General features: G+C 35.8%; 1 protein-coding gene across 5 annotated transcripts in view; it reads right to left on the minus strand.

The window, feature by feature from the left end:
• DPP10 (dipeptidyl peptidase like 10) overlaps positions 1–22,379 on the minus strand; it is a 1,329,914-nt gene that overhangs the window by 490,856 nt on the left and 816,679 nt on the right. For 4 of the 5 annotated variants that reach the window (XM_067025881.1, XM_059052403.2, XM_067025883.1 and 1 more), the window contains exon 2: positions 20,147–20,261. The exons of the other annotated variant lie outside the window; for it this stretch is intronic. In XM_067025881.1, the coding sequence (XP_066881982.1) occupies positions 20,147–20,261 (115 nt within the window). The remainder of the gene's footprint in view (positions 1–20,146; positions 20,262–22,379) is intronic. 5 annotated transcript variants of the gene reach the window in all.

The raw sequence follows: 22,379 nt of genomic DNA on the forward strand, positions 1-22,379 counted from the left end.
TGAGAAATTAATTTTTAATTTCTAATCCAGAAAATATTTATAGGTATAATTCAAATGCCCAAAAGCACTTTTGTGTCCTCAATGATTTGTTACAGTTCCCCACACTAAGCTCTCCTGTGTATACTTTATTGTGTATTTTATTAAGTTTATTTTACCCTCATTTCAAACTGCTAAGGTTATATAGTAAGTATTATTCTAGGTCTCTACAGATGTGGACTCTCTTCTCAATTTGGTAATAACATCAGATTTAATTATCATACTACATTATGTTATTATTATGTTCATCATCAAGAACTTCATGAAATATTTCTCTGACATTCTCTAATTTTTAATACAAGAGTGAATAAGTAGATAAATTTGTCACTGGTCAATATTTAGTGAAAACTTGGTTTGTACTGATAGTGTAAACTATTATGCATCATACAATAAATGGAGGAACAGTGTAAATGGAAAAGATATAAAACCTATGCTTGATGGTTTCAAATATAACAACTCAGGTTGAGCACAAATGACAGAAGCCAGTTGAATATAAATTGGATCAGTAAAGTCTGTTATTAGAGTGATAACAATGAACACAAAGGAGTAGATTGCTCCAAGAGACTGTTTTCCCACAGTAACATTAAAAAAAAAAAAAAAAAAACAAGCAAAATTGTCAGAATAAACTGTCAGAACTCTGGAAAACAGTCAAATGTTTACAAAAGATAAGCAAACACTGAATCAAGAAAAAGGCAACTTAAAAATAATAGGAAGGCTTGTGGAATTTTTATTTGCCATTACTCCCATCCCCTCACTGTCTTGGTGGCAATCTTTGAGTCAGCAGCCTGCATTTGGAGTATGGTCCTGGTTCTAGAGGGAGCAAAGTAGATCTTATTCTCAAAGAGTTGTGTTTGCCTTCTCTAAACTGTCTCAACTGACACAAGGCACTTATTTTTGTTACACCTGATCCAGAACAATCAGGGCAGAAAAGCAATGGGTATTCCTCAAAAACATCATAAAGCAAATGAATGAGCCACAGCTACATGGGGAAAAAGACACAGTTAAGACATAATATAGGGAACCCAAAGCTGGGAGGCAAAGCTGGAAAAGAGTTTCTTTGGGAAATTAGGCATTCAAAATGCCTACATATATTGGAACATTTGGAAAGCCACATGCATGCCCAGAGCAGGATGCATGCCCCGAAAAGATCTGAAAAGACCCCAAGTTTTCACCTCTGGCTAAACTTGAGGCTCAGTACAAGCAGGAAGTGAAGGCTAAGACAGAATTGCAGATGATCTGAATAAGTGTCCCAGCACAGAACTAATTTGAAGAGGGTTTCTTGGTCCCCTCTTTTAAAAAAAATTCTACTTTTTTTTTTCTTTTTTCATCCTCCCTGCCTCTCCCCACCTCTTGAACCTAACATTCAAGGAAATCTTTGTAAAAACGTGAGCTGTACATAAACTAAAGGAACAGAGACTTCAGAGACTACACATCACACAGGATACTGACTTTCCAAAATTGATATATCAATATTGATCAACTAATTAATACATCAATATAAATATCAATATCTCTCTCTATCTATCTATTTATCCATATATCAGTACATCCAACAACACCAGGATACATTCTTTTCAACTACATGGAATATTCTCCAGGATAGACCATATGTTAGGCCACCAAACAAGTTTCAATAAATTTAAAAATATTGAAATTATTCAAAATATGCTCTCTGAATGAGATGGAATGAAAGTAAAAATCAATAACAGAAAGAAAACTGGAAAATTCACCTGTATGAGGATGTTAAACAAGACACTTTTAACAAGCAGTATTTCAGAGAAGAAATCACAAAGGAAATTAGGAAATACTTTGGGACAAATGAAAATGAAAATACAACATACCAAAACTGATAGGATTCAGTGAAGGCATTACTCACAGAGATAAATACCTCCACTAAAAAAGAAAGATCTCAAATCACTAACCTAACTTTACATGTAAATAAGTAGAAAAAAGAAGAGGAAATTAACTGAAATCTAGTAGAAGAAAGTAATAAATATTAGAGTGATGATAAATGAAATTAGAGAATAGAAAACCAGTAGAAAGAATCAATAAAATCAAAAGTTTTTTCTTTGAAAACATCAACACAATTGACCAAATTTTACTTAAGTTGACTAAGATAAAAAAGAAAGAAGATGCAGAAAATAAGTCAGTTATGAAACTGGGAGCATTGCTAAAATTTTATAGAAATTAAAAGGATCATGAGAGAATACTTTGAACAATTGTATGCTAACAAATTAGATAACTTAGATAAAATGGACACATTTCTAGAAACATGTAAACTACAAAACTGACTCAAGAAGAAATAAAATATATCAACAGACCAATTACTAGTAAAAAGATTGAATCCATAAACAAAAACCTCCCAACAATGAAAAATAAAGGAACAGATGACTTCACTTGTAAATTCTACCAAACATTTAAAGAAGAATTAGCTCCAATTCTTCTCAAACTCTTCCAAAAGCTAGAAGAGGAAGGAATACTGAATAACTCATTTTATAAGGTTAGACTATTCTGATCCAAATTCAAAGAGAACACAGGAAAAAAATGTTAACATTCCTTATGAATATATATGCAAAAACCCTCAATGAAATACTAGGAGCAAATGGCAGAATGACTTCTTTTAATTGGCCAACCAAATTCTCCAGCATATCAAGAGGATTATGAACTATTAACAAAGAGTATTATTCCAGGAATTTAAGGGTAACCTGACCAAAAAAAAAAAAAAGAGGTAACCAATGTAATGGACCACATTCATAGAAAAAAAGAGGAAAAACACATGATCATCTCAATTCATGATAAAATGCATTTGACAAAATCCATCACTCTTTCTTTTAGAAACATTTTAAAAACTAGGAATGAAAAGACACTTCCTCAACATGAAATAAATAAGGTCTTTATGAAAAACCCTCAGCTAAGGTGGTAGTCAGTGATGAAAGACTGAAAGATGTTGTTCTGTGATCAAGAACAAGACAATGATGTTCACTTTCACCATTGCTATACAAAATTATACCAGAAATTCTAACCAGAATTCTAGCCAGGGAAGAAAAATAAATAAAAGACTGCCAACTTGGAAATGAACATGTAAAACTATCTCTATTTCCACATGCCATTGTCTTCTATATATAGAAAACCCAAAGAATCTACAAAAATCTTCTACAGCTAATAAGTAAATTTAGAATAAAGGGTTTTGAGTGTTTATCAACACTCAAAAATTAGTTGTATTTCTATATGCCAGCAATAAGCAAACAAAAAAAGATATTAAGGAATTAATTCTAGCTACAATCACATTCAAAAGAATGAAATACTTAGGAATAAATTTAACCAAGGAGATAAAGAATTTACATTTAAAACTATAAAACATTGCTGAAAGAAATTAAAGATATAAATAAATGGAAAGACAACTAGTGTTTAATGATTGAAAGAATATTTCTAAGATGGCAGTATTACCCAAAGTGATCCATAGATTCAATACAATCAATATCAAAATCCCAACTACCTTTTTTTTTTTGCAGATATGGAAAAGACAATCCTCAAATTCATATGGAATTGTAAAAGGCCCTGAATAGGAAAAAATAAAAAAATAAAAAATAAAACAAAGTTGGAGCACTCACATTTTCTAATTTCAAAATTTACTACAAAGCTACAGTAATCAAAACAGTGGTGTGATACTGGCATAAGGTTAGTCACAGACTGGTGGATTACAATTGCAAGTCCTCAAATAAGCCAATATTATCTATGATAAATGATAATCAACAAGGGAGAAAAAAAAATTCAATGGGTAAAGAACAGTCTCTTCAACAAATGTTTCTAGGTGAAGTGTATGCAAAAAAATGAAGTTGGACTCCCCACCTTACACCGTACACAAAAATTAACTCAAAATCATTCACTACCCTAATACTACGAGCTAAAACCAGAAACCTCTTTAAAAAACATACAGGTAAATCTTCATGCCTCTGGATTTAGCAATGGATTCTTCTATATAATACCAAAAAAGATAAGCTGGATTTCATAAAAATTAATAAGTTTTGTCCATCAAAGGACAGTGTCAAAAAAGTGAAGACAACCTACAGAATAGAAGAACATATTTTCAAATCATATCTAGCAAGAGATTAATATCCAGAATATAGAACTACAACTCAACAACAATAAATCAAACAATCCAATTAAAACATGCGCAAAAGACTTGAATAGACCGTTCTTAAAGGAAGATACACAAATGGCCAACAAGCATATGATAAGATACTCAACAACACTAATCATTCAGGAAATGCATATTAAAACCAAATGAGATGTCACTTCAAACCTCTTGGATGACAATCATAAAATAAATGGGAAATAACAAGTGTTGATGAGGATGTGGAAAAACTTGAAAATGTATATATTGCTGTTGGAAATGTAAGATGTTGTAGTTGCTGTGGAAAATAGTCTGGTAGTTTCTCAAAAAGTTAAACATGAATTAGCACATGGCCCCACAATTCCATTCCTGGACATACTCATCAAAAAATTGAAAACAAGAACTTAAAAAAAAATGCATGTACACACATGTACATAGCAGCTCTATTCCCAATAGCCAAGAGGTAAAAACATTCCAAATTTCCATCAGTGTGATTGGATGGATGGATGAGAGGATGGATGGATGGATGAATCAATGGATGGATAAACAAATTGTGATACATACATACAATGGACTACTATTCAGCCACAAAAGGGAATGAAATGCTGATATGTGAAAACGTGGATGAACTTCTAAAACATTATGTTAAGTGAAAGAAGTCAAACTAAAAAGGTCACATATTGTTTGATCCCATTTGTATGAAATATTCAGAATAGGTAAACTGGTAGAGAGAGAGCTAGACTGGTGAATGTCAGGGGCTGGGGCAAGTGGAAAATGGGGAGTAACTTCTTAATGGGCACAGGGTTTCCTTTTGGAGTGATAACATGTTTTGGAACTATATAGAGTTGGTGGTTACACACATTGTGAACATACTAAATGCCATGGAACACTTCACTTCAAAGTGGATAATTTTATGGTACATGGCATTACCCATATGGTATAACCCATATTAAAAAGTAAGTTCATTGGCCTTGTTTCCCTAATATTGTATAACTGCTGGTGTTTCTCTAGAAAAAAAACAGGGTAGGCTGTGAGTCTAGGATCAGAGGTCTTCTACACCCCATGCAAATGTCAAATTATTATGCACAGATTTAAGGCATAATTTTCCATTTAAGTAAGGATGTTTCCCAAGTCTAGCTTCACTGATTCCAGTTTTTCTAGAGAGTTTTCTCAGTTGGAACTTACATTCAATTGAACGATCTTAGACCAAGAGAAAAGAGGGTGAAAAAATAACCCAAAACAATGAACAAACACTGAAATTGTTCCAAGATTAATTTTCATTTTGCAAAGCAAAGGCAGAGAGTGGGATATTATTTAGTTTAAAATACTGTTTAATTTAAGGGTAATTTCTTTTTACAGATATTGTATCTTCTCATACCTAATAAATGAATTCTGGAATGAGGTGGCTTCAGTTACACTTCAAAGCCAAGGAACTGGATGTTAAAAGTCCCTGGCAAATAACTGCATGTTAAAATATCCCCTTTCGAGGGTGGGAGGGAGGGATGACGTAAGAGGGAAGAGATATGGGAACATATGTATATGTGTAACTGATTCACTTTGTTGTAAAGGAGAAACTAACACACTATTGTAAAACAGTTATACTCAAATAAAGATGTTAAAAAAAAATCCCCTTTCACAAATACAGGGGGCTAATGTATGCTAATTTTTTTCCACGAGGAGGGGCAACTGGATACAACACCCTCGCTTAAGGAAACTTTCCTTCTCAAAGACCAGGCTATTTTGATCCCCCATTTTTCCCCAGGCTATCATATTCCTAAAGCAAGTATTTCTTTTAAAAAAAGGCAAATAAAAAATATGACAACATATTTAAAGTTGTACAGTGACATGTAAATAGTTTTGATACACTGTGGTTTACGAAAGAAAAGGTTCACTTACATTTTATCATGAGTGTTTGAAGTTTTAGAAAAAAATATGATAGCTGAAAGAATTTACATGTATACTTTCCAGTCACCTACTTCTGTCACTTCTTCCCTAACTACCCCTTGGCCACCCCAGTTTAATTCCTTCTTTGCTTTGCATTCCTTTTTGGAAATATACAGAATTAATTCACTCATTAAAAAAAAAAAAAAATCAAGGCTCAGAATAAAAGCACAGTTCATTTTGCCCTCTCTCTCTCTTTTTTTTTCCTCAAATGTTTCTTGCCCATACTTTGCAAAGGTACAATACAGAGCTTAACTTAACTTTTATTTCAAAGATTAAGACAGGTGCTAGAGCCAAAATGGCCTGGGATAGGGACCCAGCTTCCCCATATTCTAACTGTGTGACAGGTAATTTACTGTAACTTGTAACACTCAGCCAAATAATGTAGAATATGAATAAATTAATAGTATCTATTTCATGTTAGTGGTACGATGATAAATAAAGTAGTACATTTAAAGCACTCAGTACAATACCTGGAATGTAACAATCAGATAATAAATAAATGTTACTTATTAAAACAGATTCTCTTCTGACTCTTATAAAAATGAACACATTATAATGTAAACTAAATCCCTTATTTATCTGATTGGACAATACAAAAAGATGAAAATAAATAAGGAAATCAAATCTGACTTAAAAATAGAAATGCAACTATCAAGCAAAGACAAAAAATATAACTACTCTGACTTTATTAGTGACAGAGAAAATTATTTTTCATTTAACATAAGAGATAAATCTATTAGAAAAGCAACCACAGTCCATGTTATCTGGGGGGAAACTGTTAGAATCTGTCATTGTTTTCTCTTTGGCAGCCTGATTATGCCTGGGTAATACCATATTAAAATGTGTTCATCTGTGCTGTTCTTGGAAAAACAAGCAGAGACAATTTAGCTTATGCCTATCAATACAACATATCACTTTTTTTAATTCAAAAAAATAAAATATACGATTTGCATCTTGGTGGATGTTGATATTTATAAGTGAGTAATGCAAATTTCAGAATATGTAAAACATTATTTTCCCCTCATAAAAGCATAATGGGATATTTTAATCATTGCTTTGACATTTTAAAACACAGGTCAGATGCTTAAATGACACCTTTTAAATTAGAGCTGCCAAGAGATTGCCTGCAACATAATATAACATGACATTTTAACTAACTATAACCAGGAGCTATTATTTTCTCAGAATATAACAGTAACCAGAATAAATTCATTTTGAGTTTTTGCATAACAATAACAAATCAGCTGTCACCTGTCCAATAAAGCACTTAATTTTATCAACTGTTTTCTAGAAAATTATCTTTTTTATAAATAGGGACAGATTAATATTTTTAAATTTATTTATTTTTGTGGTACACGGGCCTCTCACTGTTGTGGCCTCTCCCGTTGCAGAGTACAGGCTCCAGACGCACAGGCTCAGCAGCCATGGCTCACGGGCCCAGCCGCTCTTCGGCATGTGGGATCTTTCCAGAACGGGGCATGAACCCACATCCCCTGCATCGGCAGGCGGACTCTCAACCAGTGCGCCACCAGGGAAGCCCCCAGATTAATATTTTTAAAGCCTCATTTCAAAGGGTCAAAACATTCCTTCAAAAAATGTGGTTGGGGGGAGTCAAGATGGCATATTAGGAGGACGCGGAATTTGCATCTCCTCAAAACTAGGGCACCTACCAGGCAACGGTGGGGGACCATGGACACCTAAGGGGATGGCAGGTACCCCCAGTGACCGGTTGTTTCAATTATACTTTTATTTTTTCTAATATATATATATATATATATATATATATATATATATATATATATATATTTGTGTGTGTGTGTGTGTGTGTGTGTGTGTGTGTGTGGTACATGGGCCTCTCACTGTTGTGGTGTCTCCCGTTGCGGAGCACAGACTCCAGACGCGCAAGCTCAGCGGCCATGGCTCACGGGCCCAGCCGCTCCGCGGCATGCGGGATCTTCCCAGACCGGGGCACGAACCCGTGTCCCCTGCATTGGCAGGCGGATTCTCAACCACTGCGCCACCAGGGAAGCCCTCTAATATTTTTATCTCTCTAATTTCATTTTGTTTTTTATTCTTTGATATGTACTGTTCCTTTTCTGTTTTCTTTCTTTCTCTTTTTTTTCTTTTTTTTTTAACCGTGCCATGAATCTCACGACATCTTGGTTCCCAGGCCAGGGGTCAGGTCCAAGCTCCTCTGATGGGAGCTCTGAGTCCAAACTGCGGAATAACAGAGAACCTCAAACACCAGGGAAGATTAATTGCAGCGAGGCCTCCTGGAGGTCCTTATCTCAGCAGCAAGACCCAGCTCTATTGAACTGCCTGCAAACTCCAGTGCTGGACGTCTTAGGCCAAACAACCAGTAAGACAGGAATAAAGCACAACCCATCAAAAATAAAAAAAATTAAATAACAAAAGATATGTTATAGAATAAGCAGAAAGGTAAAAACCTACAAGACCAAATAAATGGAGAAGAAATAAGCAACCTATCTGAAAAAGAATTCAGAGTAATGATAGTAAAGATGATCCAAAATCTCAGAAAACAATGGAGAAAATACAAGAAACAGTTAACAGGGATCTAGAAGAGCTAAGAGCAAACAAACAGTGATGAAAAACACAATTACTGAAATTAAAAAATACTCTAGAAGGAATCAGTAGCAGAATAACAGAGGCAGAAGAACAGATAAGTGAGCTGGAATATAAAATGGTAGAAATAACTACCAGGGAGCAGAATAAAGAAAAAAGAATGAAAAGAATTGAGGACAGTCTCAGAGACCTCTGGGACAACATAAAACACACCAACATTTGAATTATAAGGGTCCCAGAAGAAGAGAAAAAGAAAAGGTCTGCAAAAATATTTGGAGAGATTATAGTTGAAAATTTCCCTAACATGGGAAAGGAAATAGTCCATCAAGTCAAGGAAGCCCAGAGAGTTTCATCCAAGAAAAACCCAAAGAGAAACACGTTGAGCCACATATTAATCAAACTATCAAAATTTACATACAAAGAAAAAATATTAAAAGCAGCAAGGGAAAAGCAACAAATAACATACAAGGGAATCCCCATAAGGTTAACAGCAGATCTTTCAGCAGAAACTCCGCAAGCCAGAAGGGAGTGGCAGGACATATTTAAAGTGATGAAAGGGAAAAACCTACAACCAAGATTACTCTATCCAGCAAGATTCTCATTCAGATTAGATGGAGAAATTAAAACCTTCAGAGATAAGCAAAAGTTAAGAGAATTCAGCACCATGAAACCAGCTTTACAACAAATGCTAAAGGAACTTCTATAGGCAGGAAACACAAGAGAAGGAAAAGACAAACAAAAAAACCCCCAAAACAATTAAGAAAATGGTAATAGGAACATACATATTGATGCATATTGATAATTACCTTAAATGTAAATGGATTAAATGCTCCAACCAAAAGACACAGACTGGCTGAATGAACACAAAAACAGGTCCTATACATATGCTGACTACAAGAGACCCATTTCAACCTAGGGACACATACAGACTGAAAATGAGGGGATGGAAAAAGATATTCCATGCAAATGGAAATCAAAAGAAAGCTGGAGTAGCAGTGCTCATATCAGAAAACTAGACTTTAAAATAAAGACTATTACAAGAGACAAAAAAGGACACTACATAATAATTATGGGATCAATTCAAGAAGATATAACAATTGTAAATACTTATGCACCCAACATAGGAGTACCTCAATACATAAGGCAAATACTAACAGCCATAAAAGGGGAAATCGACAGTAACACAATCATAGTAGGGGACTTTAACACCCCACTTTCACCAATGGACACATCATCCAAAATGAAAATAAATAAGAAAAACATAAGCTTTAAATGACACATTAAACAAGATGGACTTGATATTTATAGGACATTCCATCCAAAAACTACGGAATACACTTTCTTCTCAAGAGCTCAAAGAACATTCCCCAGGATAGACCATATCTTGGTCACAAATCAAGACATGGTTAATTTAAGAAAACTGAAATCATATCAAGTGTCTTTTCCAACCACAATGCTATGAGACTAGATATCAATTATAGGGAAAAAAATACAAACACATGGAGGCTAAACAATACACTACTTAATAACCAAGAGATCACTGGAGAAATCAAAGAGGAAAACAAAAAATGCCTAGAAACAAACCTATGGTATGCAGCAAAAGCAGTTCTAAGAAGGAAGTTTATAGCAATACAATCCTACATAAAGAAACAAGAAAAATCTCAACTAAACAACTCAATATTACACCTAAAGCAATTAGAGAAAGAAGAATAAAAAAATCCCCAAAGTTCGCAGAAGGAAAGAAAACATAGAGATCAGATCAGAAATAAATGAAAAAGAAATGATAGAAAGGATCAATAAAATTAAAAGCTGATTCTTTGAGAAGACAAACAAAATTGATAAACCATTAGACAGACTCATCAAGAAAAAAAGGGAGAAGACGCAAATCTATAGAATTAGAAATGAAAAAGGCAATGTAACAACTGACACTGCAGAAAAAAAAGGATCATAGAGATTACTACAGGCAACTATATGCCAACAAAATGGACAACCTGGAAGAAATGGACAAATTCTTAGAAAAGCACAACCTTCAAAGAATGAACCAGGAAGAAATAGAAAATATAAACAAACCAATCACAAGCATTGAAATTGAAAGTGTGATTAAAAATCTTCCAGCAAACAACAGCCCAGGACCAGATGGCTTCACAGAAGAATTCTATCAAACATTTAGAGAAGAGCTAACACTGGTCCTTCTCAAACTCTTCCAAAATATAGCAGAGAAAGGAACACCCCCAAACTCATTCTACGAGGCCACCATCACGCTGATACCAAAACTAGACAAAGATGTCACAGAAAAAGAAAATATAGGCTAATATCTCTGATGAACATAGATGCAAAAATCCTCAACAAAATACTAGCAAACAGAATGCAATAGCACATTAAAAGGATCATAAATCATGTTCAAGTGGGGTTTATCCCAGGAATGCAAGGATTCTTCAATATATGCAAATCAATCAAGGGATACACCATATTAACATTTAATCAATTTTAATCAATCAAGGGATACACCATATTAACAAATTGAAGAATGAAAACCACATAATCTCAACAGATGAAGAAAAAGCTTTCAACAAAATTCAACATCCATTTATGATAAAAACTCTCCAGAAAGTAGGCATAGAGGGAACTTACCTCAACATAATAAAGGCCATATATGACAAACTCACAGCCAACATCATTCTCAACGGTGAGAAAGTGAAACCATTTCCTCTAAGATCAGGAACAAGACAAGGTTTCCCACTCTCACTGCTATTATTCAACATAGTTTTGGAAGTTTTAACCACAGCAATCAGAGAAGAAAAAGAAATAAAAGGAATCCAAATCGGTAAAGAAGAAGTAAAGCTGTCACTGTTTGCAAACAACATGACACTATACATAGAAAATCCTAAAGATCCTACCAGAAAACTACTAGAGCTAATCAATGAATTTGGTAGAGTAGCAGGATACAAAATAAATGCACAGAAATCTCTGGCATTCCTATACACTAATCATGAAAAATCTGAAAGAGGAATTAAGGAAACACTCCCATTTACCACTGCAACAAAAAGAATTAAATATCTATCTAAGGAGACAAAAGACCTGTATGCAGAAAACTATAAGACACTGGTGAAAGAAATTAAAGATGATACAAACAGATGGAGAGATATACCGTGTTCTTGGATTGGAAGAATCAACATTGTGAAAATGACTCTACTACCCAAAGCAATCTACAGATTCAATGCAATCCCTATCAAACTACCAGTGGCATTTTTCACAGAACTAGAACAAAAAAGTTCACAATTTATATGGAAACACAAAAGACCCTGAATAGCCAAAGCAATCTTGAGAAAGAGAAACGTAGCTGTAGTAATCAGGCTCCTGGACTTCCGAGTATACTACAAAGCTACAGTAAACAACAGTATGGTACTGGCACAAAAACAGATCAATGGAGCAGGATAGAAAGCCCAGAGATAAACTCACACACATATGGTCACCTTATCTTTGATAAAGGAGGCGAGAGTATACAATAAAGGAAAGACAGCCTCTTCAATTAGTGGTGCTGGGAAAACTGTACAGCTACATGTAAAATAATGAAATTAGAAAAAAAAAAAAAGAATGAAATTAGAACACTTCCTAACACCATACACAAAAATAAACTCAAAATGGATTAAAAACCTTAATATAAGGCCAGACACTATAAAACTCTTAGACGAAAACATAGGCAGAACCCTCTATGACTTAATCACAGCAAGATCCTTTTGGATTCACCTCCTAGAGAAATGAAAATAAAAATAAACAAATGGGACCTAATGAAACTTAAAAGATTTTGCACAGCAAAGGAAACCATACACAAGATGAAAAGACAATCCTCAGAATGGGTGAAAATATTTGCAAATATTTGCGAAACAACTGACAAAGGATTAATCTCCAAAATACACAAACAATTCATGCAGCTCAGTATCAAAAAAACAAACAGCCCAATCCAAAAATGGGCAGAAGACCTAAACAGACATTTCTCCAAAGAAGTTATACAGATTGCCAACAAACACATGAAAGGATGCTCAACATCACTAATCGTAAGAGAAATGCAAACCAAAACTACAGTGAGTTATCACCTCACACCGGTCAGAATGGCCATCATGAAAAAAATCTACAAACAATAAATGCTGGAGAGGGTGTGGAGAAAAGGGAACCCTCTTGCACTATTGGTGGAAATGTAAATTGATACAGCCACTATTGAGAACAGTATGGAAGTTCCTTAAAAAACTACAAATAGAACTACCATATGACTCAGCAATCCCACTACTGAGCATATCCCCTGAGAAAACCGTAATTCAAAAAGAGTCATGGGGGGCTTCCCTGGTGGCACAGTGGTTGAGAGTCTGCCTGCCAATGCAGGGGACATGGGTTCGTGCCCCAGTCCGGGAAGATCCCACATGCCACGGAGCAGCTAGGCCCGTAAGCCATGGCCGCTGAGCCTGTGTGTCCAGAGCCTGTGCTCTGCAACGGGAGAGGCCACGACAGTGAGAGGCCCGCGTACCAAAAAATAAACCACAAAAGAGTCATGTACCACAATGTTCATTGCAGCACTATTTACAATAGCCAGGACATGGAAGCAACCTAAGTGTCCATCAACAGATGAATGGATAAAGATGTGGCACATATATACAATGGAATATTACTCAGCCATAAAAAGAAACGAAATTGAGTTATTTGTAGTGAGGTGGATGGACCTAGAGTCTGTCATATAGAGTGAAGTAAGGCTGAAAAAGAAAAACAAATACCGTATGCTAACACATATATATGGAATCTAAATTTAAAAAAAAAAAAAGGTTCTGATGAACCTAGGGGCAGGACAGGAATAAAGACACAGAAGTAAAGAATGGACTTGAGGACATGGAGAGTGGGAAGGATAAGTTGGGACAAAGTGAGAGAGTAACACTGACATATATACACTACCAAATGTAAACTAGATAGCTAGTGGGAAGCAGCTGCATATCACAGGGAGATCAGCTTGGTGCTTTGCTACCATCTAGAATGGTGGGATAAGGAGGCTGGGAGGGAGACACAAGAGGGAGGGGATATGGGGATGATATACATATGCCTATAGCTGATTCATTTTGTTATACAGTAGAAACTAACACAACATTGTAAAGCAATAATACTCCAATAAAGATGTTAAATAAATAATAAATCTGGTGTCTAAGACAACAGTAAGAGAGAATTCTTTGCCTCAAAGTCATATTTGCAGGCACATATCAAGGCAAAGTGATGAATTCAAGTCAGTCTGATACAAAGTTCAATTTAATCACTCTATCTGCTGTACACTGTCCACAAACTAGGTACCTAAAGTCATCCCAATTCTGCTGGCCTTAGACGTTTTATCTAGAAAACTACTCTACTTTATTTAAATTGGTGTGTTATGAGAAATAAATAAGATGATTGTTCACTCCCTTTGGAAAATATCTGTAAATTGGTATTTCTGCAAAGAAAGGCACACATCCTTAAATGTTAACTTCCAGTTTTTGTTTTGTTTATTTTTCAGGATAGGATTGCACAAATTTCTCAGGTTCTCTCTACTTACTTGGTTCTAAATTTTGGCTCAAATGAATTATGTGAGCCTAACTTTATGGATCAAATCCTCATCTGACATTAAAGATTTAACTAATCATCAACATCACGTGGCAATCTCAACCTCTGTAAATTATTTTCCAAAATGGAATCTGAATCTACTGTAAAAGTCTTACTATTAGAGATACATCTCTAAGGGAAAATACAGACATTTATATAGGGGAAGTGGACAATCCTTATTAAATTATTGTTTAACTGAGATCAAGCAGAGTTCTGGTATCTTATACCTGAGTGCTTGACTTCTTTTATACTCTGATAGAACTGTGACAATCAACCCAAATGCTCACCTAGAGAAGGCACTAAAGGAATAAAAAATTGCCTAAAAGCAAGAGCTAGAGCTAACGATGAAGACACAATTTCAGTGCCTTACAATGTTGTCTGTAGTCAACCATGAGAGTAAATTAACCTGATGACTTTGTTTTGACACTGACTGATTACAGACATTAATCAAAGGGCAACAGGCCACTGCTGCTGAAGAACTGGTGGAATATATGCAGTCCATAGGTGGTTATTTCAACATGGCAATCAGACTTAAGAGTATCCTAAATACATTCTAACTTATAAAATACATTTCTCTATTTTCCAAACAGGTCAAAATGGGTAACAGTATTCCGTGTGAAATGTTTCCTAACCATGTTCACTGTCATTCTACATATTAAATATAAATATGAGACTGCAGAGTAAATGCATAGCTACCTAAAACTGGTTTCCAGAACTTTAAGCATGAATGTACACCCATATATTTGTAGAGTATAATTATTGATCTTATTGTTACCTATTCTGAAAATAAATGTGGATACTCTTTTTTCTTTAAATGACTTAAATACGAACAACAACAACAAATATGTGGGCTGGATCAATACATCCAAATAAGTGCACTTTAATCCAAAAAACAATTTTCTTTCAGAAATAGTTACTTATTAAAGAAATACTTGAATTGTTAACCTACTCTTCAAAAATAATTAGGACTTCTTTTCACAAGGCACAGAAGTTGCTGACAACCTTGGAAATTAAGACTCCTGTGTCAAATTACTTCTGTAATAAAATTTGCAATCAAACCAAAATTACAATGAACATGTGTTTCTCTGATTATAGGCTTGCATTCCTTAGCACTTACCTGCAAAATGTGATGCTATTTTGAGCAAAACAGTTTCTAAATTATTTCTTAGACTAGATAACTCCCTGTATGCTTTCTCCCTCACCCACCCTCCTCCAAAAAATTAAATATATTTTCAAGGTAGAGGGGCTTAGTGAGAGAGCTCACCAGATTTAGTCTGTTGCTATATTTGTTACTAAGCAAGCCACCATTATTGCTGTTGTTGTTTTATTAGGTCACAGATATTACAGCTGTAATGATCTTCAAGAAATCACTTCAGTTTCTGGCAAACCAAAGATGCCCTTTTCTTCAACAAAACACTTGGGGTCAAAGGAGGTAAGTGACTTGTCCAAGGTCGTATACTGTAAATCCCCTATATATGAACGAGTTTCGTTCCAAGAGTGCATTCATAAGTCTAATTTGTTCGTACGTCTGACAAAGTTAGCCCAGGTACCCAACTAAACAGATTGGCTATATAGTACTATAGTGTAATAGGTTTATAATACTTTTCACACTAATAATACATAAAAAACAAACGCAAAAAATAAAGAAAACATTTTAAATCTTACAGTACAGTACCTTGAAATGTACAGTAGTACAGTGCAACAGCTGGCATCCAGGGGCTGGCATCGAGTGAACAGACCAGAAGAGTTACTGACTGGAGGAGGAAGAGGAGGTGGGAGATGGTAGAGCTGAAGGATCCTCAGCAATAGGAGACAGAGGGCAAGCTGCACGTGGCAATGTACACCAGACACGTGAACTAACTTACGTGATTAGACACGTGAATGCATGCATATTCGAATCTTTGAAAGTTTGCAACTTGAAGGTCCGTATGTAGGGGACTTACTGTAGCTATAAAGGTGTTGAATTTCTGACCCCAACACTTACTGGAAGGATTGTTCTAGAGTCAGCTCTTTATCCTAAAAGGTCAAGTATCTTGCTGAGTAATTTCAGAAGCAGAAGTTTCCCTTCCTGTCATGGATTTCCCTTCCTGGTTGAAAGTTTCCATCTGTCTGACTGGCTTTACCTAGAAAGTTGGACCTTGGGGACATACTTGTGACCAAAGGAAAGATTAGAGGGGGTTGTTGCATGTTATTCCCTCAGTTGGAGGTTTTCCTTTGCGGGTCTCTTCTAGCACTGCTGAGGGTAAGAAGAGGAAGGCTCCGTGTAATCAGAGCACTAGAGTCTGACCACAGACAGGCACATGTGTGCTAAATCAAAAGGCCACACTAATGGTCTCCATGCACATTCTAGCCCTCAGAACCAGAGGTTAAACAAACTCAGTTCTGTTTTTTTTTTTCCTGTCTATCGAGGGAGGCAAGACTAGATAACTTCTAAGAGTACTTCTAGGCTTAGGACTCAGGCCACAAACTGTAAGTCTTCTGAGCTTATATTTTACTCTGCTGTTTGGTTTGAGCCCACCATGGCGGCCATGTAGCCAGGCTGGTATTTGCTCGTTCATAATTCAAGCAAATTCCTAAACCACCATCATTACCTATGTCCACTTCATCAATTTATATCATCTTCCAACCCCTGGTGACATTGAGTTTGCAAACAGAGAGTGTAGAACACAAGTTTGTTTTCTGTAACAATACTTTTTCTACTCCATCATACTGACTTTTATTTTTCATTTCATAACATCCCTGCCAAAAATAACAGTAAAATCTAAAGACATTTGAACATGTGGTATGTAAAACAAACACTAAATTATAAATCTAAATAATAATTGCACTTCCATTTGTGTGATTACTTTCATATGAAATTAACTCTGGGTTGGGATATGTGGTTGTTGTGTGCTTGTGTAGCTGGGGAAGAAGGAGATTGGAAGTGATAGATATAAAGCAGGAGATAGTGAGGCCAACTATGATAGTACCTAGAAAGTTGTACTCCATAATTATCTATTGATGTATGAATAAATGAACAGACCACTGAAAGACTGACGCCAGATTATATATTTAGTATTTTTCCACCTGCCATAATTTAAAATTGAAATCACAGAAGATCTATATTCCTGAAAGACTTTATACTTTTTCTTAGAAATCTCCCTCATGCAACACAGTGTTTGGCATTGTGTCTGGTGGTCAATAAGTACTTAATAATAAAAATAATAAGAGGAATGCCAGCAGCAGTTCTACAGACTATACTAAACACCTCAATTTTATTATCTCATTTATCCCTCATAGTAACACTAAGACAGGCTGGGACCCGGGACACTTTGCTGCAGTGCTTGCACCTGGACAAACGTCTTCTTGAGCAACAAAATACAAAGAAACTATAAAGGACTAAAAATAACTGTGTACATTCCCAGTTGGGGCAAATTATGGACAACAAGATACAAAAAGGCCAAAAAAATCCCAACTGCCACTTCTGAAGAGCCAGGAGCAAAAGGAGGGCACTGCGCATGCCTCCTGCACACAACACCACCAAAGGGGTGGGCAGACCACCTAAGGCCCCCCCTCCAGCCCAACCCCTGGACATACCCTCACCCCACATAAGGATCCAGCTCCCACTCAGGGAGCGAACAAGGGAACTTGTTGTTTGTTCTCGCTCCCCACTGCTGCAGCAGGGGCCCCAATAAAGCCTTGCCTGCATTTCTTGTCTGGCCTCCGATCAATTTCTATTGACTAAGGAGGCCAAGAACCCGGGTCAGGAACGACACTGTAAAGTTGACACTATGAGTTGCATCCCTAATATGGATGAGTGAAGACAAGGTTAAATTATTAGCCAACTTCACAAAACTAGATCTGTGAGAGCCATAACTCAAACCAAGGTGTATCTTGCTTAAACCCTTGCTTTAATAAATGAATAAGTGCATGACAAAATGAATGCAACTATCCTGTGTTTTTATTACTGGGGCAACTTGGTAAGGGTTGGGTAGAGGAGGTTTAATTTACTGAGTGACCAAGATCTTTGTTACACCAAACTCCCAAAGACACCAAGGTATCACTATGGCCTCAGAGAGTTGAAAACCTGAGAAACGGAATCACTGGGAAAAGGATACTAGAATCAGATGGAAGAAAGTTCAAGAGAAACACATAGGTATTCTATGATACTAATTTCTTCCATCTGGTTGATAGTCATCAATAGAAACAGTGAAGCCACGTCATTCATTTTTTTAAGAATTATGTCCTCCACAACAGGAGAGGCCACAACGGTGAGAGGCCCACGTACCGCAAAAAAAAAAAAAAGAATTATGTCAAAATTCCTACGTTTAAGTGAAACACTATGCTGAACATAAGCTCATCTTCCTTTAACAAAGATTCTTGGCAATCGGCAGCAACTCACAGCCATCACATTGCTCAATTACACTGTACTGCAGATGTAGAAATGAGGCTGTTAAGGGACAGTTCCTGAGAGAATGATGGATAAGCCACCTCGTATAAGAGAAATTTTTTTTTCTTTTATTTTAAAGTCTCCTTCTCTTCCGTATCCTCTCTCCTGACTCCCTTAATTTCTTTCTCAATCTCTTCATATGTTAAATAACAACTATAAACTATATTTTTGGAAATCTATACATTTCAAAGCCAATGTTTTTACCAAGATGGTATATGTCACAAAGTACCATTTGGAACACCTGATACTGCAATTTGTATAATTAGCCACCATAATTAGTTGACTAAATGACTCTGTGAAAGAGAGCTTTTGTTAATTAAATGTTGTACATGAGGAAATAAATTCAACATGTTTAAGGGGCTTGTAAATAACAAAACTGGGGCAGGAACTGAAGTTATAAATTTATAGCCTTTAACAACAGGCATATGAGTTGATTTGGGGACTAGCTCAATCCTATCATAGAAATGACCATTTTTTTCACCACCATATATGGTGATCAGTTTTTGAACAAGCTAGTTGGGTGGGTTGTAGTGGCATAACAAACTTTTTTGTTCCTGGAAGGCAGTTTGGGAGTTTAAAATGTGAGCAGCCTTTCTCTGCCTTCTGTGTTATCACCTACCAAAGAGTAGTAAAACTTCTGAGTACTGAAATAAACCCCAGAGAACAATTAAACCTACTGATAATTTATATAGTAGTTTTCAACTATTTAACATAAAGAACACAATTTAAAGAGCAGTGCAAACTAAGCCCGTGAGCCATGGCCGCTAGGCCTGCGCGTCCGGAGCCTGTGCTCCGCAACGGGAGAGGCCACAACAGTGAGAGGCCCGCATACCGCAAAAAAAAAAAAAAAAAAAAAAAAAAAAAAAAAAAAAAAAAAAAAAAGTAAAGAGCAGTGCAAGAGCAAACTGGAGAGGGTCTTTAGACAGAGAGAAACTAGGAATGTATAGACTACAGAGAAAGATGAGAGAAACAGGAAGTGTCTTATTTAGAGGCTTAGCTCATTTTCTTTTGATCTAATCCTCTTTGTCTGTCAAATCCTCCCTTACCACTGTCATTATAGTTGGGCTGTCTCCTATATATGGAAACTTCCAGACTCCACTCCCTCATCTCCACCCACAATAAAAGTCAAATGTGTCCCGCATTTATTAAATTGACAAACATAACAAGTCTCTAAACAGCACTGGAGACCAAAGATTTCCTTGGCATTCTCAATATATATATTTTACATTTCAGCTTCCCTCAAATATCTCGCATGGTATTTAAACCACAAAATGACTGTGCCATTTGCGAAATGTCTGGTTATTCATTTTTTTATTCCAACCAATGCTGATGTGTCCTAAGATACCACATGTGACCACCCTCTTAAGGCATTTGAATGTGAAATTTATCATCCACAATACCATCATAAGAGAGTAATAAAGACAGATTACCTGGGGTTAAGAGGATGACTGACATAGTGATGAGTGAGCATACAACTAAAATCACCAGCAGGGCAATAGCAATTCCCTTCCAGTTTCTCTGTGGAGGGCTGTTACTTCCCAGATCCTACCGAGATAGAAAAAAAAAGAAGTTTCATAATTATACATGCTCCAAGAGAAATGTATTCATAAAGGAATGATTCAGTGCATGGGAGAATCACAGTTTGAAAGCTGATTAGAATCCTCTTCCTCTTTGGTAGCTCATTTAATTATTCAAAGGTGCATATATTATAAATGGCTATCTTTTGGGGGGCAATCTTATTTCTCCAAGAGATAAAGCAGCAAAGGTTTATGCCTGTCTAAAATGTGGATGGCATTAAAATACATTGACTATGATCACTAGGATGATAGCCAAAATACTCTGCAAAATAATTATGTAAATAAAGTGTGCCCATTTACATTTTTTCTTGCTACAATGGAAACTACAATAAAGATTTAAATATTAATATTCCTGAAGCACTATAGACTACTTTTCTAGCTGGTAAGGGGAAAAAAGATTAGTGATGGGAAAATCATTCAAAATGCCCCCTCACTGCAGAGCAGTGCACATTTGTCAACTCAAAAGGTCCTTTTTTAAAACAGTTCCCCTACCACTCATAAATATCAACAGGATGTAGTAACTAAATTAAATGAGTGCTTCTATATCAATGGTTTACGACATCCTCTCCCTGGGCAGCATGCATGATATTGGCAAGGAGGTATGATTGATGGGGTAGGATAAACTTGAGCATCTCTTACAGTACATACAGTAAAGCTTTTCATTTTTCAGATGATCTGTGTTCTATTCTGCTGACTAGAAATATATGAGCATCATTCACCAAAGTAAAGCACAGACCACACTAGTTTGAAATAAATGCCAGATTTTCTTTGTAATAAAGTTTATAAAACACTAAGCTTCTTGTTTCTTTCTTCCTACCCCAATCCCCAGCCTCTTTTCCTCCAGTCCTAATAGAGCCTTCTTTATTCAGAAATAGTCAAATGATTTGGGGACAAATGAAACAAAACGTAAAGGTTTCCAGTTCACTGTATTTGCACAAATCACCCAAGAAGCCACAGACTACCTTTAAACAAAGATAAGTAAAATAGCAAACATTTGATAAACTATAAATGGCTTATTGTGACACAGTTTAAAGCACTGAAGCCAATTTTCATATAGGAATAATGGCATTCAGTTCTGCAATAAGCTCTTTGGACTTAAAGAACTAGGTCCTAAATAAATGCAAGAAGAAACCATGCATAGTAGGTATTTTGTTATTGTTTGTTTTTCCCCTTCTTAGATCAGTAGCTTTAGGTTTTTCACTCTGATGAACCAAATCCGGCAGAAATCAATTCCAATCTTTTTTCTAAAATGGCTCACTCCATACCTCATTTTCATGCTTATTAATGCTTATTGTCCAATACCTCTATCCCTTCTGCATTTTGGTTAGAATTTCCATTCATAAACTTATTCCACATAAATCGAAACAGTAGATTAGCAAATCATCACCATTTAAGTAACAACACGAAGAAAAGCAATAGTTGTCTTAAGACCATAAACCCTTTTCTGGAATGCAATGTGACTGCAGGTTTCTTGGGCAATTTCTTTGTCAGAATCTGTGTGATGTGATGACCAGTTATTCTCCATATTAAGGCTCTATTTAAGACTACTCAGAAGCCAGAATGATAGATTAGAGAGGCAATGCTATACGTAGATGCCTATGCTGGGCAAAAAGTTGTGAAACACTCATCTCAGGAACTAAGAGGTAATGAAAGAGGGCAACAAACAATAGGAAGTGAGTATCTGGACCAAGAATCATAAACACTTTCATATTTATTAACTCAAAGGGGGGTAAGAAAAAGGAAAAAGAATAATTGTAAGCAATTATAACTGACTTCTCAGTCCAGTAAAGGAATCAAGGGGAAATGATAATTTTAAATCTACTGACTCTGATCTTGATTCACTGTCACTGGAACGCAAGGCAGATTATTAGACAAATGTGTTCAGAGTGTGTTTTTTAGTTTTTGAATATGATGTAGCTATGCAATGCCTACCAAGCATTGTCTAACAGCAATAATAGATATCTTATTATGTGCTTCGTATTATACTGAGTACTTTATATTCACAACCTCACAAAATCCTCATAAGAATTAGGTGAGATTACTATTATTTTGACAAATCTGCAGATGAGAAACATGGGATTTAGAG

This window comes from Kogia breviceps, chromosome 2, assembly GCF_026419965.1.
Source record: "Kogia breviceps isolate mKogBre1 chromosome 2, mKogBre1 haplotype 1, whole genome shotgun sequence".
Taxonomy (NCBI): Eukaryota; Metazoa; Chordata; class Mammalia; order Artiodactyla; family Physeteridae; genus Kogia; species Kogia breviceps.